Source organism: Salarias fasciatus, assembly GCF_902148845.1.
Source record: "Salarias fasciatus chromosome 7 unlocalized genomic scaffold, fSalaFa1.1 super_scaffold_4, whole genome shotgun sequence".
Lineage (NCBI taxonomy): Eukaryota > Metazoa > Chordata > Actinopteri > Blenniiformes > Blenniidae > Salarias > Salarias fasciatus.
Window position 1 is genome coordinate 14,246,582 of NW_021941229.1, and position 15,227 is coordinate 14,261,808.

The window sequence follows — 15,227 nt, forward strand, 5'->3', positions numbered from 1 at the left end:
AAAAAAAAGCTCAGTTTGAAGGACAGAAACCTTGATGTCTGTACCCTTTTGTTAGCTTTTCATTTGATTTTCTGTCTAATGAATGTAGCCTCAAAGCTTCAGTCTTTTATATACTGTCACCTTGAAAACTTGCGTTTGTGTGTGTGTGTGTTAGCTGAAAGTGTTTTATGTGCGCTCTGCCTTCAGATTAAGGCCGAGTGCCTCTCGTGTCGACACGGCGTGGCTGTGTTCGACATGTCCTACTTCGGGAAGTTCTATCTCACCGGACCGGACGCCAAGAAGGCGGCCGACTGGCTGTTCACCGCCGACGTCAACAAAAAGCCAGGTCGGTCCGACGCCCGGAGAGACGATCGGCTAGCGCCGACAGACGGGAGAAACAATGAGATGAAGGGGAAGAGCAGATACACTGATAGAGCGTCCGCCCCGAAAGATGCCAAAACATGAGCTCAAGGTCTGGGAAGTGGTGAAAAGGGAGCGATCACTGCCGGAACGTGTTCCGCTTTTAGAACTGATTTCTCCAGTGACAGATGTTAAAAGATGTGCTGCTTTGTTCTGTTTAATTTGCGTTGCATTTACCTTTGAGGATTTACCTTTGAGGTTAGTGGTTATTTAGCTGTACAGGATCCGAAAAGGACATGAGTGACTCCCAGCATTATTAGCCACTGATGGAATCATTTAATGTGCGTCACTTTAGGTAAAACAGCGTTCTAATAAAGGTGGAATAATTGTAGGCTGAAAGCACAACGTGATCTTTGTCACCCTATCACATAGAAATGCAGCTATACAGACAAATGCATGGGAAAAAAAAGACTTTTGCAAACTTTCAATGTCACCAAAGATAAGTAATAAAGTGAAATGGCTGGTAAAGGTCAATGAGACGAAAAGTGTCGAGAGAAATTCAAAACACATTATAAACTCTTTTAATTCATACATTAGCTAGAACGTCCTTAAACTTTAATTCTACAAACATTTATGGCTTTGTGAGCCCTGCAGTAAACATGTGACCTTTTTCCAATCTATCCTGTCTTTCTCCAAATGTCAGCCCGCTCCAGCCCCCCTGTGAACATCTTAAAGTTTAAAATGAGTGTAGACGGCAGATGGGAGGACGGATTTAAACGTGCCAATTGTACACACAGACACACCCAAGGGAGAGCAAGATCAAACGATTGGAAAAAAAAATACTAGTCCTTATGTGTGAATTTTATATGTCAGGGTGGCTTACAGAGCATCTGGTACACTTTCTATTTAAAGGGTTTTCTTTCATGCGCGTTGCTCCTCCTGGTTAAGTTAAACTTGCAGTAACCCCATGTGTGGAGTCGGTAGATGCTTGTCTACCCGTGAGCCATTTGAGGAGGACACTTTTTGAAATGTCTCACATGATGATGTTGCACTTGATTCTCACTCGCCGTCTTGCAGATAAGATTTTCTCTCTCCTGTATTTATGAGTAATGGTAAGAAGGAATGGTTTTCTTTTGAGTATCCGTAATTACCTCGGGGCAGAAATAATTACTCCTAGTTGTGAATTGTGGTAATTGTGGCTCCGATGTGGTAAAAATCCATTCGACTCTCATGAAGGAGCAAGGCATCACAATTAAAAGACTGACCTCATATTTCCTTTTGAGATTTCAGTTTTTTTCCTCCACGAGGCCTGATTTCATGCGTGTGTTTGTGTGTGTTTTCAGGCTCCACTGTGTTATACCTGCATGCTGAATAAAAGAGGAGGGGCGGAGGCCGATCCTGACGGTGAGCAGACTGGAGCCCGGTTCCTCCAACCTTCCCCTGGCACCCGAGGTCCAACGGTTGAGACCACACGCACGTTGTGTTTTAGTCACTATTTATTTGCGCCGCTGAGTATATTTTGCTCTCTCTGTCATTTTGTTTTTGTCTGCTTGAACATTTTGTCATTTTAAGTGCTAACATTTTACCTGCCTTCTTTGCATATCCATCATTCTGTTGCATCTCATTTATTTTGCTCTAGTTTTTCTCAGTATTTTTCATTAGTTATTCTGCTGCTTTGACTGTTGTACGCTGTGCACCGTCGTCTTCCGTGCGTTTGAATGCTGGACTGTATCATGTTTCTGTTTCAGTGTCATACCCTTTTTTAATCATTTTAAAATGAACTTTTTTGCAGCTACATTAAAAAAACAACAACATGAATATCAGTGAAGCTGTAAAACTTGTATAAGACAGATTAAGATGAGACATATAAAGACGTCGACATTATGAAAACGTTTTCTCCCTTCGCTTCCTAACTATATGACTCAACTTCACTCCACAGACCTAAAATTAAATATGTGGGACCAGATGGAGGTGAAGATTCATGGGTTTAAATTACCATAATCTCTGTCGAGCTTTTACTATTTATGAATATCACATGGTATAAATGAGTCCAAATAGTTATTAAGTAATTATGATCACATTATGCCAACTGTGGTGGGAGAAGAAATTCTGCCTGGCAAGTGATTAATTATGCAATATGTTCCTTTAGGAAGCAAAACTGAATTATCTTCTTTTTTTTTTCTCACAGTGTTTTACTCCTACAGTGTTTAAAGCTAATTGGAGACACAACTACTTTCTTTCTCTTTCACCTGTCCGTGGTGTAAACTGTCTTCACCCTTGTAATCCCATTGCGTTGGGGAGAAAATCTACAATATTTGTACTTCAACCGCTGTTGTGCTGAGATCTTTCTCATTTTAAAATGAAAGCACAGTTCAAAACACTGGACTGATGCCATATCGTAATCCTCTCAAAAACTACTATAAGTATTAGTTACTTTTCACCATTTGGTTACATGCAGCCCCATAACGAAGTATTTGCCTCCCTATCAAATGCTTATTTTGCTTCCATGTTTTCCCCTCTTTAATGTTGTTTAATGCTCAAATGCTTTTTCATGGCACTGTGCTGTAATAATAAACACATGTACATGGTGTAAGCTGCATGAGAGGGAAAGTGCTCATAGTATTAGTTAACATTCAGTCCTGCTGCTGTGTTTCCCCCTCTTTGCTCCAGGCGATGCCTACTACTTGGCGATTGGCGGCGGAGTCGCAGAGCACAACTGGAACCACATTAGAACGGTTCTCCAGGATCAAGGCTTCCGCTGCCAGCTGACAGACCACTCCGAGGACATGGGAATGATCAGCATCCAGGGACCAAAGAGGGGGGGGGGAAGAGAGGGAAGCGGGGCCATGAGTGATTGTGACTGTGCCATGATTTATGTCCAGGTGAAAAAAAAAAAACTAATATGAGAGAAAGTGGGTCAGAGTCATGGCAGAGAAGGGGGGGGGGGGGGGGGGTTGGAAGCGGCTGATGGTGGGAAGATGTGTCATGATTCTCACATGGACAGAAGAGGTGGGGAAATGAGAAGTCAAGTGGTTCAGTCGATGAGAGGTGAGCAGATTAAGTGGCTGTACTCAGGACCTGGCCTCAGGGGGCGAGCGAGGGGGCCGAAGGCGGGCAGGAGCTGGAAGCCTCAAGGTTCATTCTGCGGTTGGATGAAGCCATCGGTTGTTTAATGAAACCTGTTCACCTTGGAAGAAAAAAAAAAATCTATGTTTCATTTGAGTAAGTGGTAATTGTGATTCGACCAGGTGTTACCTCAATAACGCCTAACTGAGTGGGGATTACGGCTATTCTCATACATTGGGAGGCCTTTGAGGCATTTAGGTCTCAGATCACGACTCTGGCCTCGGCTTGTGGATGAGTTCCACCGTATGGGTACTGAATGGGAGACAAACAATGTGAGAGCATTGATCTATTTATGTTATCAACAGTTTCCACCTCGACGGGTTTTTAAACACGCTTCTTTACATCTCCCTGAAGTGAATCTTCCGTTTGACTCCGCAGTCAGATCAAAGCTGTGCTGATTCCAGTGGGGCTTCTTGATGAACCTGCAGTATGTTGAAGTCATGATTTAGAAATCAATTATTCAAAACATATTTATTTGGCCGGGCTGTTGATGTAGATGTAGTTCACAGTTCTGTAGAAACTGCATGATACTGTTGCAGCGTACAATTTCATTTAATGTGGAGCCTCTGAAATGAGCCCCTTCCACTGTGACCACTGGCCCCCCTCACAGGGGTCTGAGGGAATGAGAGCCGTCCCATGGCAGACCCCTGTCTTGTTCAGCGACGTCCAGACCAGTGAAGCTTCAGTTTTTTGGGGTTTTTTTTGACGCCGACTGGAGCCAGGCGTGTGGATGGCTTCTTCATTATTCTGCCTTCAACTCTTGAAGCGATTCAAACAGCTCGCTGCTTGTTTTTAGTTTTTAAATGCTGCCACGTGTAGAGTTGTACTTACAAAATAAACCAAAAAAGGCTCTCCTCTTTGTCTCTCTGTTGAAAGTAGTTTATTACATTAAGCCTAAAGGCCTTTGTTTTACTTTTTATATTGAAGCGATATCACAAATGTTATTCTCACACCCTTAAATTCTGGCGCTTTTTCTCCAGCAAATTAAAATAGTAGGAGTATCTCCTCTGCCCACAGATGGAGACTGGTTTGCTGTGTCTGTCCATTAGGCCATGTGCCGCCGTGTCCTTGGGCAACAACGCTGAACCATTAGTGGCCTCAGATGGCGTGCGAGGACGGCGAATGTGACAAACAATGTCAGAGACTGCTGGAGTGGAAAATGTCCAGTACGACCAAAAATCCATGTAACAATTACAAGCAACGGGACTGTCAGTGTGAACTGTGAGAGCCATTCAACCTGCATCACATTTGTTTAATCACAAAACACAACTAGTGTTATTCATATGGCAAACTGTATTAACACCTTTGATGGCTTCTGCTGCATCATGTTGTCCTTTATGTGATTAAATAAGAGATTAAACCAGTTTCTGTACAGTCAGGATTAGGATGTCTGTGTTCAAGTGGAGAATGTAAAGTAGAAATTATCAAGAAAAATCATTGCTTGAAGTACAGGATGCTGGAAAAAATGCAATTATGGGCATGAAGAAAGGGTTTTATTTCTCATTAATTACATACCAGCATATTTAAGAGAAGGGAAAACGAGGATGAAATCCACCAGAGTTGGTTTGATCCGTTTCCATGATTAACTTTTCTGCCAGACATATCCCTCTAAAAAGCTGTTACACTTTTATTATTCCACCAAACTTCCCTTTTTCTAGAAATGCAGCTAAACTATCAAATTCTCTGATGTGGAAACGTCGCTGCGCCCCGTTTTTAGCCTGGTGGAAGTTTTCTTCATGCGAGGATGAGAAACGGCGCCCAGCGTCGTGGAAACCGCCGCTGCACATTTGGACACTGGAGCCGGTTGAAGCTTGTCACTTTAATCTCACTTCTTCCACTTTCCCTTTGTTCCTGACTCAAAGAGCAAACCCGGGCACCCTTCACCTCCTCGTCTATCCCTCCCTCCTCTCTTCCTCACCTCAGCGCAGGGCGTCTTGTTCCTCCCTCCACCGGCCAGCGGGGGTCTAGTACACTCTGTTCTCCGTGTGGGTTTTGTCAATATCTTCTCCTCCAGGCTTTCTCATCTCCTCAGTTTTTTTTCCCTCTCTTACTCCCTGTAGGTTCCACCTCTCTCGCTCTCCCCCTTCCCCCTTTTCTTCAGTTGCCTTTTCTCTCTTTTTTTTCCCCTCCTGCTTCGCTCTCATTGCTTACGTCAAATGAGGAACCCGGGACGTCACTGCCAGCAGTGTCTGGGTTTGATTACAGCGGCACGCACACATAATGGGATGTTGATTATGGATCTCATTGAGTTTTTCCCGAGCATCCGGAGAGCACTCAGCTCCTGAACGTTTGGATGTTTATGTGTGTTGACACAAGGTTGGCGTCTGCGCCGTCCGCCCCTCCGCTCGGCACTTCAACGATTTCTGGCTGGTTCCCGTTGTCTCGTCCACGTTTGAGGAACTCACTCCAGTGTTTGGGTTTTGTTTTCTGACGAAGCAAATTGATCTCTTTAAAGCTGGAGGAGGGAGGAGATTACGGCGTTTATGGAAATTCATTTGTGTCTTCCCCCCTCTCTGAGGCTCTCATTCAAATCCTCCTGAGAGAGAGAGAGAGAGAGGAGTCTTTAAACTTGCGGCTCGTCTCTTGGCAGCGAGTTTCGGCGCGGTGGAACTGGTGCTCATCCACTTTGCTTTTGTAATTATGAATGTGATGCATAATAGATGAAATTACGCGACGTCCTTTAGAGCGGCCCGTGTTTGTGTGCATCCTCAGACCCGCAGCTGAGAGCCACCGTTAAGTGGAAAGCCAGAGAAACAAATTGGTTGTTACTAGTTGCACCCCAAACACACACACACACACGAACTAAAGCGATTCGCTATTTATATATAGCTAATTGGCCTTTGCTGTTGGGCTCTTGAGTTCATAGAGGGAGGACCGAGATCCAAGGAGCTGCCTGGAGGAAAAAAAAAAACCTATGCATTAATACTTGTATTGCATTCTTGCTTACAAGCTCGAATATAAGAATATACACATAATCATCCCCATGTTCACACGTCCATCTATGATTGCATCGATTGCTTTGTAGGAAAAAATATTAACCACCCCCGACACGCGAAGACGCATGAGCACGGCCCGAACTGATACCCAGATATCCCGAACCCTGATTTTTCCTGCAGCACCGATGCAAAAATAACTCCCAGTAACAGCCTCACGCGTTGTATTCTCCACCTGCCCACTCACAACCACACAAACAAGCCAAGACAGCTAAACTTAGTGCTTTTCTTTCTGTTGACTCATCTTTATGTAATATTGACTTTCTGAGTGTGTGTGTGTGTGTGTACGTGTGTGTAAAAAGAGAGCTAGTACCTTTTCCGCTACATCCACTTGTGCTCCGAGAAAACACACATGCATGTAAAAATCTGCCAAAATGTGTTTTCTGCATGCATGAAAACACAAAGCGATCTTAAGGGATCCAAGCTCCAACGAGGCAGTATTCATGACACACACATTACACGCCATGTTTTTCAGTTTTTATGTAAAAATGATTAAAATCACACGCAGGTTTTGTGAATTGTATTCAATTTTTTTTAAGATTCATCTGGAGATAGTCGTAATTCTCTTACAAATATAGTAATAAATTCACTCCTAATTTTGAATGCACTGAAGCAACACAACAATTTAAATAAAGAAACGTCTTCAAGGGCAGTTAGCCCATAGATAAATGCACAGTAGCACGCCGTGATTTATTCTGCAGCCAAGAGCACCCTTTATCTCCTCCTCAAGTGGTTTGTGAGCAGTAATCAGTGTTCGACAACACAGCACTTTTAGCTCCCTGTAAAGAGAAAATGCTTTGTCTCATCAGCACCGAGGATCGTTTTGCAAATAGGAAATTCATTGACTCACTTCCGCGCTGTTTTTCATTCTTTTCTCCCCCCGTTTGTTTTATTTGCAGCCGAGAAGTTTTGCAGGAGGTTTTGGACACGGATCTCAGCAATGAAGCGTTCCCCTTCTCAAGCCACAAAGTCGTCAAAGCAGCAGGACATCAGGTGACTGCACACACACGCACGCACGCACGCACACACACACGCACGCTGTGCCTCAACTCACTCCCACAATAATTGGATGTGGTACATTTGTCAGCTTCAAAATAACCCTGTCAAAAGTGCTTAAATGAAAAATGCAGTTAATTAGAAAACACTTCCCGCCTGCAAATCACATCATGTCGAGCGAAACAGGTTTATTATTTCAAAAGGTTCAGTCGCCGGAGATCAGAGGCTGCTGATGGCAGGAGACAGGCGACTTCTCTCAAGGCTTCCTTCTGATTCACTTTACAAGCCAAGTGTGTCCAAATGTTGTGTTTTCTGTTCCTCGTTCCGCATTTCGCCTGTCAGATCCGCCATCCCCGAGGCGTCGTCGCAGAAAACTCACACCACGTTAAGAAAGTTTCAGATTTATCCATTAAACCGCAGCGCTATAAGGTCTTTAGCCTCGACCTCTTGCACTGACCTTTCGGGTGTTTCCAACATCAGATTAAAAAAAAAGAGCGTGTTGTACCGGCACACGCAGCGACACATATGTCCACACACACACTCTCTCTCGCCGTCTTTCCTGCGCTCACATGAATTATGCAACGCTCGCTGCTGATCCCAGTCAGCATCTTCTGGCGGCTCGGCAGGAGCTTTGTGCATGTGTGTGCGAGCGAGCGCGTCGGCTGCGCGGCGTTCCAGCCGGTCGCCGGCCGCGTCCGGGTGACATTTTAATGGCCGCACCGCTGTGAGAGCAGAGTTTCCCCCCTGCCCTCTGCCTCCCTCGGAGCTCATTAGACCCTGAGCTCTCGCTCCCCTCGCTCCCCCCTCCGTCCCGGCTGCGAGCGCGTCGGCGTGCGTGTCGGGTCACGCCGACTCGTGTTTGTGTGCATCGCTGCGCTCCTCCGTGTGAGGCATATTGGGATTGTTTTCGAGCGACGCTGTGCCGTGCGTGGAGCTGTGTGTTTCAGGTTCGTCGTCTGCGTGTCAGTGAGGGCTGTGAAGGAGCCAGGATCGACATGTACTTTCCTCCCCTGAGCTTCGTGCCGTACATATGGGGCCCGGGTGATCCCTTACAGGCCAGATGGCCTGGCTCTCACCGCACACTCTGGGGACTCTGTTGGAAGAAGTTTTTCTCCTCTGCGTTTTCGCTCCCTTCTATGATTTCTTCTTTCATTTTGCTTTGTGTCCGTTTTCCTGCTTTAAATGCACTCATGTCTGTTTCAGGAGAAATGTATCTCACAGTGTTGTTTTTCTTTTTGCTCTAGTTTTTACACATTTTTTTTTCATAAACAGACTGTATAAATCAATAATACTAGAGCACACATAAACCAACAGCAATCTTGAAAAGTTCACGTTGTTCACTGTTTCATCTGCTTTTTTATGGAATATTTATCTCTATAAATGTCAGTTTGTCCATCAAATAATTTTGATTTCGATCACTTTTGATAGTTTTTCCACTCTTGAAGTGACATTTCATCAACACTTTTTATTCCCCCATGACGTTTGTCAATCTTTCCAGTATACTCGACAGAGAATGTTTTGAGTATTTAATATAGAAAGGAGTTTTTAATAATATGGTTTGCATTCTTTCAGAATTGTCTTATGATCCATAAAACGTCATCATCCTGGTTCATGACTCCTCACAGCCTCCAACAGTGTATTGTCTTATAACATTGCTAATGATTCATCAGTCACCATAATGAAGATGTTCCTTTTAGAATAATTTTAATTTCTGCTACAGAAGTTTCACCGTTGAACAAATCTCCAATGTTCATGAACCTATAGATGTCTATGATTTTTTTTTTGTATCAAATATGGGAAACTACTTTTATTTTTCCCTCGAATCCTCTTTTGTGCTTTGATTCATGTCTCTTTCTTCCACCTCTCGTCTGCAGTGCAGTTTCAGTTGATTGACGCGGTATTCATTTCCAAACAGATTACTTTCCTTCTTTGTACGTCTTATCTTTCTCCTGCATCGATTTCCATTCGTTTCCACTGATGTTTAAATCAGTGCTGCTTTTGTCCTGCTGCGGCGTGTAAAAATCCGTCAGTCATTAGAAATGCATTTCCACTGAATTTGGTCCCGGACGTGCAGCGGAAGCGCCTCGGCAGATCGATCCTCCACGTCCCTCACCGTCTCCCCGTCCCGTCTCCCGTCCAGGTGCGAGCGATGCGCCTGTCCTTCGTGGGAGAGCTGGGCTGGGAGCTGCACATTCCCCGAGACGCCTGCCTCCCCGTCTACAATGCCGTCATGGCCGCTGGCGCCAAACACGGCATCATCAACTCCGGCTACAGAGCCATCGACTCCCTCAGTATAGAGAAAGGTAACGCTCAGTCCAGACCCTGATTTATTGAAACAGCCATCTGGCTTCAATGTTACTTGTAAGGAAAATGAGAGATATGGTTGTTTTCCGTGTTTGTATTCCTCAGGGTACAGGCATTGGCACGCTGACCTTCGCCCTGATGACACCCCACTGGAGGCGGGGCTGGCTTTCACCTGCAAACTGAAGATTCGATCCCGTTCCAGGGCCGCGAGACGCTGGAAAAACAGAAGGAGGAGGGCCTGAAGAGGCGCATCGTCTGCTTCACCATCGATGAGTCAGTTCTGCTTGGAAATTAGATTTTCTGATTCCAAAGAAATAAAAAAAAAAAAATTAAATAAGAACAATAACGGACAATAATTGACTGAAGTGAAGCTGAAGGCAGACATTTGCTTCTATGATATTCTCATAAGATGTTTTCATATGTAATAATTTTAATGCATGTTGTACATAAACAGTTAAGACATTAAAACTAGTTTAGAACTGATGATAGATTCCACATAGGATGTTGTTCTCGTATTCCTTATGTTTTTTTTTTTTTATTCAGATATTTTGCATTCAATTCATTAATATTGCTCCAGAGGACTCAGTGGAGTTCTGAATTGTTTTTTTCCAATTTCAACAGTGTTTGGATCTTTTTTTTTTTTTAACCATTCAAAATGCATAAATGTATGTTTGTTCATTTCTTTTCTTTTTTTTTTTTTTTTTTCTCTCTCCTTGTTTCTAGAAAAGTGCCCATGTTTGGCCTGGAGGCTATTTTCCGTAACGGGGTTCCTGTTGGTCACCTGCGCCGATCTGACTACGGCTTTTTATTGATAAAACTATCGGTTATGATGGCTTCATCCGCAACCCCATTGGAGGAGTGGTGAGAACACACACACACACACACACACACACACACACACAGACACACGGTCTCATATTCCACTTGAATTTTGATATTATTTTAGGGTCGATGAGCCATTTTGTCATAGATCTTAGAAAAGGTGGCAGCAGCTTTAAAGGTGGTAATTGAACTAGCCTAATGGTTCCACACAAGCAAACGTGTCTCAAGTTGGATAAGATGGAGTCAAAGTTCATTGAAATAATTTTTTTTAATTAGTTGCTGATTTCAAATGATTGTGTTTCTTGCTGTCTTCTTTTGTAATTTGTGGAAAAGGGAAATCTGATTAAAGCCGAGAGGTAAAAAGTTCAGTTATATGAGTGTTAGACTTTCAGCTCCCATCTCTCACTTTGCATTTAAAATAAGTTTTTTTGACCAATGTTAATTTTTTTTTGCTTGGTGTCTTACTTAATAATCACACTGATGCACAGAATAACAAGGCAACATCATATCAACTGGGCTGAAGATAAGAATTCGAGGTGAGGTGAAGGGGATAACGAAAGTTTAACTGCAGTGGGTGCTTGTCAGGCCCATGTGGCATCCACTTAAATGATGAAAATAAGGCTCAAAATGAAATTCAAAACACCCCTTAAGGACATGTAAATCCGTCTCATACAGTGTCGTATATTACACAATATCCCTCAACACCAGCCAAGCACCCCCCCTTAAACAACAGCTGACCTGTTGTACTCTTGGGTTTTGTTGTGTTTGATCGATGTCTTCCTCCAGTCCAGCACAGATGTTTCACCTCTGTTAACCTCTTGCTCCGGCCAGTAGCATGTTTGTCTAAAGCCATGCAGGCCGGATCGGTTCGGGTTTAATAGTAGCGTGTTTGTGTTTCCACGTGTTCATCGATTCGATCATCCACACAACAAAGTGGACTGAGGTTCTGCTTTGTTGGTGACAAAGGTTTGGAAACACAAAGACACGAGCGGTGATTGCTGAAGCTGCTCTGTGTGACACTGAGTAACCGGATACCTGATCCGGTTTGCTTTCTTGGATAAATCTCTTTGTGATTTGAACCATATCTCCTTTAAATTGAATCTGTAAAGTCACTTTTCATCATAACAGCAACTCTTGACCTAAAATATTCAAATTTGGCTGGAGCTGCAACTCATTTTGAAAAGTGGGACAAAATTGCGCAGAGGAGAAGTTTTTCCTTCAGTAGGTTGATGTTGGAATTGATCCGTTGATTCCGCGATGAATTATTGCAGCGTATGGAGTGGTCACTTATCTAAAGTGAGCTACAGCCTTCCATTCTGCTGGGCGGTTTTTTACTGTAACACAAATAGTGGTAAAGCTGCTGTTTTAAGGTTTCTGAGTGAGTGTGATTGGATCGAGGTTTTGTGTGAAGTCAACAGGATCTCGGTTTATGTTAATTTCGAATGCCACAACACACAATGAACTGATGAATTTTCAGTTTTATTTACATATTTTTTCTGTATAGTACATACGAAGTGTGTTTTCACCAGGGGCTACTGAGAGTTTCCCCTCACGTCGTGGTCGATGCTCATCTCTTCTTAGATTGGTTCCACCACAAAAGGGGAAACCATTGATCTCCCTCTCAGAGCGATTAAAGCTACTTCACCAGCTCGCCGTACACAACCACAAATAAATGCATTTAAAAATCAAACTAAGCAGCTGATGCCTTAAAAGGGAAATCCAATTAACTATGTAATAAACTATAGGCTGTGTTTGAGTCTCCTTCCGGGGCGCAAAAAGCAGCAACAGACGGAGTGACGACTCAGAGAGAAAAGGGAGTCGGTCCGTGAAAATTAGCTCTCGGTGTCTCAGATGTGGATGCTTTGAAATGGTCCGTTCTGCGGCGCCGTTTCTACAAAGACTGGATTAGCGGGTCATTTTCATTTTCCCCTCTCTGTTCTAATCCACATTGTCTTCTTATCGCGCCCAAATTCATATTCCGTCCGACGCCTCGTCCACGTGCGTGCCCTCAGTCACCGTCTCCCTCGCTCTTTTCTTCTTCTTCCCCTCTCTCCCTCAGGTCAGCGCCGATTTCATAAAGAGCGGCGAGTTTACCTTGGAAAGGATGGGAGTCACATACAAGGCCAGAGCCCACCTCAAATCTCCGTTCGACCCTGAGAACAAACGTGTGAAGGGCATCTACGCTTGAGGAGGACCACCAGTGTAAAAAAACAAAAAAGAAAGAAAACGCAGCGGTTAGAGAAAAACGCACATGATGAAATGTACAACTTTATTTTTTTTTCAAATGATGAAATTGTCTTAACATCTCTGTTGTAAACATTAAATGTTGATCATTTATTTGGATAAAGCTGATGTTTACATGATCAAATCAGACCTATTCTGAAATATGACCTTTTTAAGATGTTTTTTTTTTTTTAAAGTTATTAAAATTTGGTACAATTAGTCAGATGCTGAAGCTGATTTTAGCTTTTTTCTTTACTACTATATAAAATGAGCTTTTTTTAGGTAATTTACTGCCCTCTGAGCTGCTCTCCGAACACTTAGGTCTTAAACAGAATATGCTGAAGTGCAATCGACGTCAATATCTGGCATCGTCATCAACCTTTTAATATTTATATTCCCTCTGCGAACTAAAACGGATCCAGACGTCACCCGGCTGGCCGTTCGTCGTCCTCGACTAAATCGAAAGATGCAAATAAACCTTGTTCACCTGAACACAATCCGTCAAATTAACCAGATGTCGTAATGGGCTTATAATCTGTGACTTAACATGTGTCACTGGAGTTTGCGGCGGATGGTTTTTGATGACGGCGGTGAAAGAACAGTCGTGGGTTCACCGCCAGTTCACTCACAGTCTTAATCTTTCCAGCAGCAGGCTTCACAGAGAGCATTTGGACGGCATTCATTATCATGATTATAGGTGTGTGGGTGATGTTTTGCACAAAACACACGCAGCTGCTGCCTTTGTAGCAAAGCAACAAGGAAAATCTGTGCGTATTTGTGTGAGCGGGCTGCTTTTTTCGACTATTTGGGGTCTAAAAACTGAGATTTTGGGTGAACTGGCGTACAATATGGAGCATTTCCTACATTTTCTGAGGTCAAAGGTAACATTTGGTGAAGGTTCAGATCAGAGGCAATGTCTCAATCCATTTTGTCAATGAGAAAACCCCACAAAGATATTACTTACAAGCCTCTATGCGTGTGTGTGTTTTAGTTAAAAGTCAATCCCATAAATTCTTGACTGGTGTCCAGGACCTTTTTTTTTTTTTTTTTTTTTCAGTTTTTTTTTTATACAGGCTAGACATTATTAGAAGCTCTCAGATTTTACCCTCAACCCATTAATTTTAATGTTGTCCTCATTGTGCACTACAATATATAACGTTTTAGTGCTGCATGTTTCATTTGTAATGTCGCCTGTGAGGCCACGGTGCCTTCTGTCAGGGTCACATAATTCCCTGATGATACTGTCTCCCCTACAGGCAGGCGCTGACACTGATAGGGACGGCGAAAATCACTTCTACCTGTTGTATGCTGTCAAAACCCTTAGAGTTTATCAATATTGGAGGTAAAAGGAGAAAAAAAAAAAACACCCAAAAGGCCCGGTGTAGCAAACACAGCTGAAGACAACAGTCATCTCAAAGCAGCTTTGATGGATATAAAGTCTTTTGTTTTGGAATCCGTGTCCCCGACGCCGCTCTCTCAACATTTAATCTGCCGTCGCTGCTGTTTGCAAACTCAGTTCTTCCAGCTTGGTTGTTATTTAGCGTGGCTAACCATATTTTTTTAAGTACCGGCAGGAGCGCTCATGCCACAAATCATAATCAACACTTTGTGCAGTCTGCTCTTCCAGCAGCTTGAGGAGCGTCGTCGCTTTTTTTGTTTCTGCACAGGTGACCTGCGCTGTGAAGCCACGAGCGTTGAAATCCATCTTAGCCTCATCAGTTCATATTAAAAAAAAAAAAAAAAAAGAACAAATACCATCTTATGGTAGCGAGTGAAGCAAGAAATTTACAGGTTTCTATCGGAAAATTGTCTCTTATTTCATTCACATTGTCTTCTCTAATGACAATACATAAGAAGTTTAGATAAAAAAAAAAACTACTTGAAAACTGCATTTGCTGTTAAGTGTAGTAATTACATGAAATTATGAAATTTCTAACTGAATCTATGCAGAATTCTGTGCAGCGCTCTCTTTGTTTACACTAATTTATGGTAATTTCACTTCAGACCGGAGGAAAAACCTACAGTCGTCACTCACACTCTGTGAACTGGCAGCCGAAGCTGCAGCTCGTACGTGACTCCCACTTGCCTCTCAGATGTTTGTTGCTGCACGTTCAGCACAAAATGTTTACTAATGTGGAATGATTCATTGATTCTGCCCAGGAGGCCATTCATCACTGGAACGGTCGTTCTCAGGAGTGGCTCGGCTTAATAACAAAGATTTATATGGGAAATGTGAAACTGTGTGATGAAACACTATAGGTCCTCCTCCTCAGTATGTATGGAGCCATCATTTTTAATACAAGAGTTTATAGAATTTCCTTTCTACTGTTATGTGATGGAAATATTGCTAAAAAAAAAAACTTCTGACATTAATTCTTGAGCATAACAAATTTGATTTCTTAGTGCAAAGCTGTTTTGTGCAGC

General features: G+C 43.0%; 1 protein-coding gene across 1 annotated transcript in view; it reads left to right on the plus strand.

Annotated features, from left to right (window-relative positions):
• Window positions 1-12,802, plus strand: part of LOC115382776 (sarcosine dehydrogenase, mitochondrial-like) — a 34,838-nt gene extending 22,036 nt beyond the window's left edge. The window contains 12 exon segments of the mRNA XM_030084665.1: window positions 187-325; window positions 1,683-1,693; window positions 1,695-1,736; window positions 1,738-1,796; window positions 3,008-3,153; window positions 7,354-7,451; window positions 9,595-9,757; window positions 9,864-9,941; window positions 9,944-10,031; window positions 10,482-10,561; window positions 10,564-10,619; window positions 12,640-12,802. Of these exon segments, the coding sequence (XP_029940525.1) occupies window positions 187-325; window positions 1,683-1,693; window positions 1,695-1,736; window positions 1,738-1,796; window positions 3,008-3,153; window positions 7,354-7,451; window positions 9,595-9,757; window positions 9,864-9,941; window positions 9,944-10,031; window positions 10,482-10,561; window positions 10,564-10,619; window positions 12,640-12,768 (1,089 nt within the window). The 3' untranslated portion in view covers window positions 12,769-12,802.
• Window positions 12,803-15,227: the final 2,425 nt, after the last annotated feature.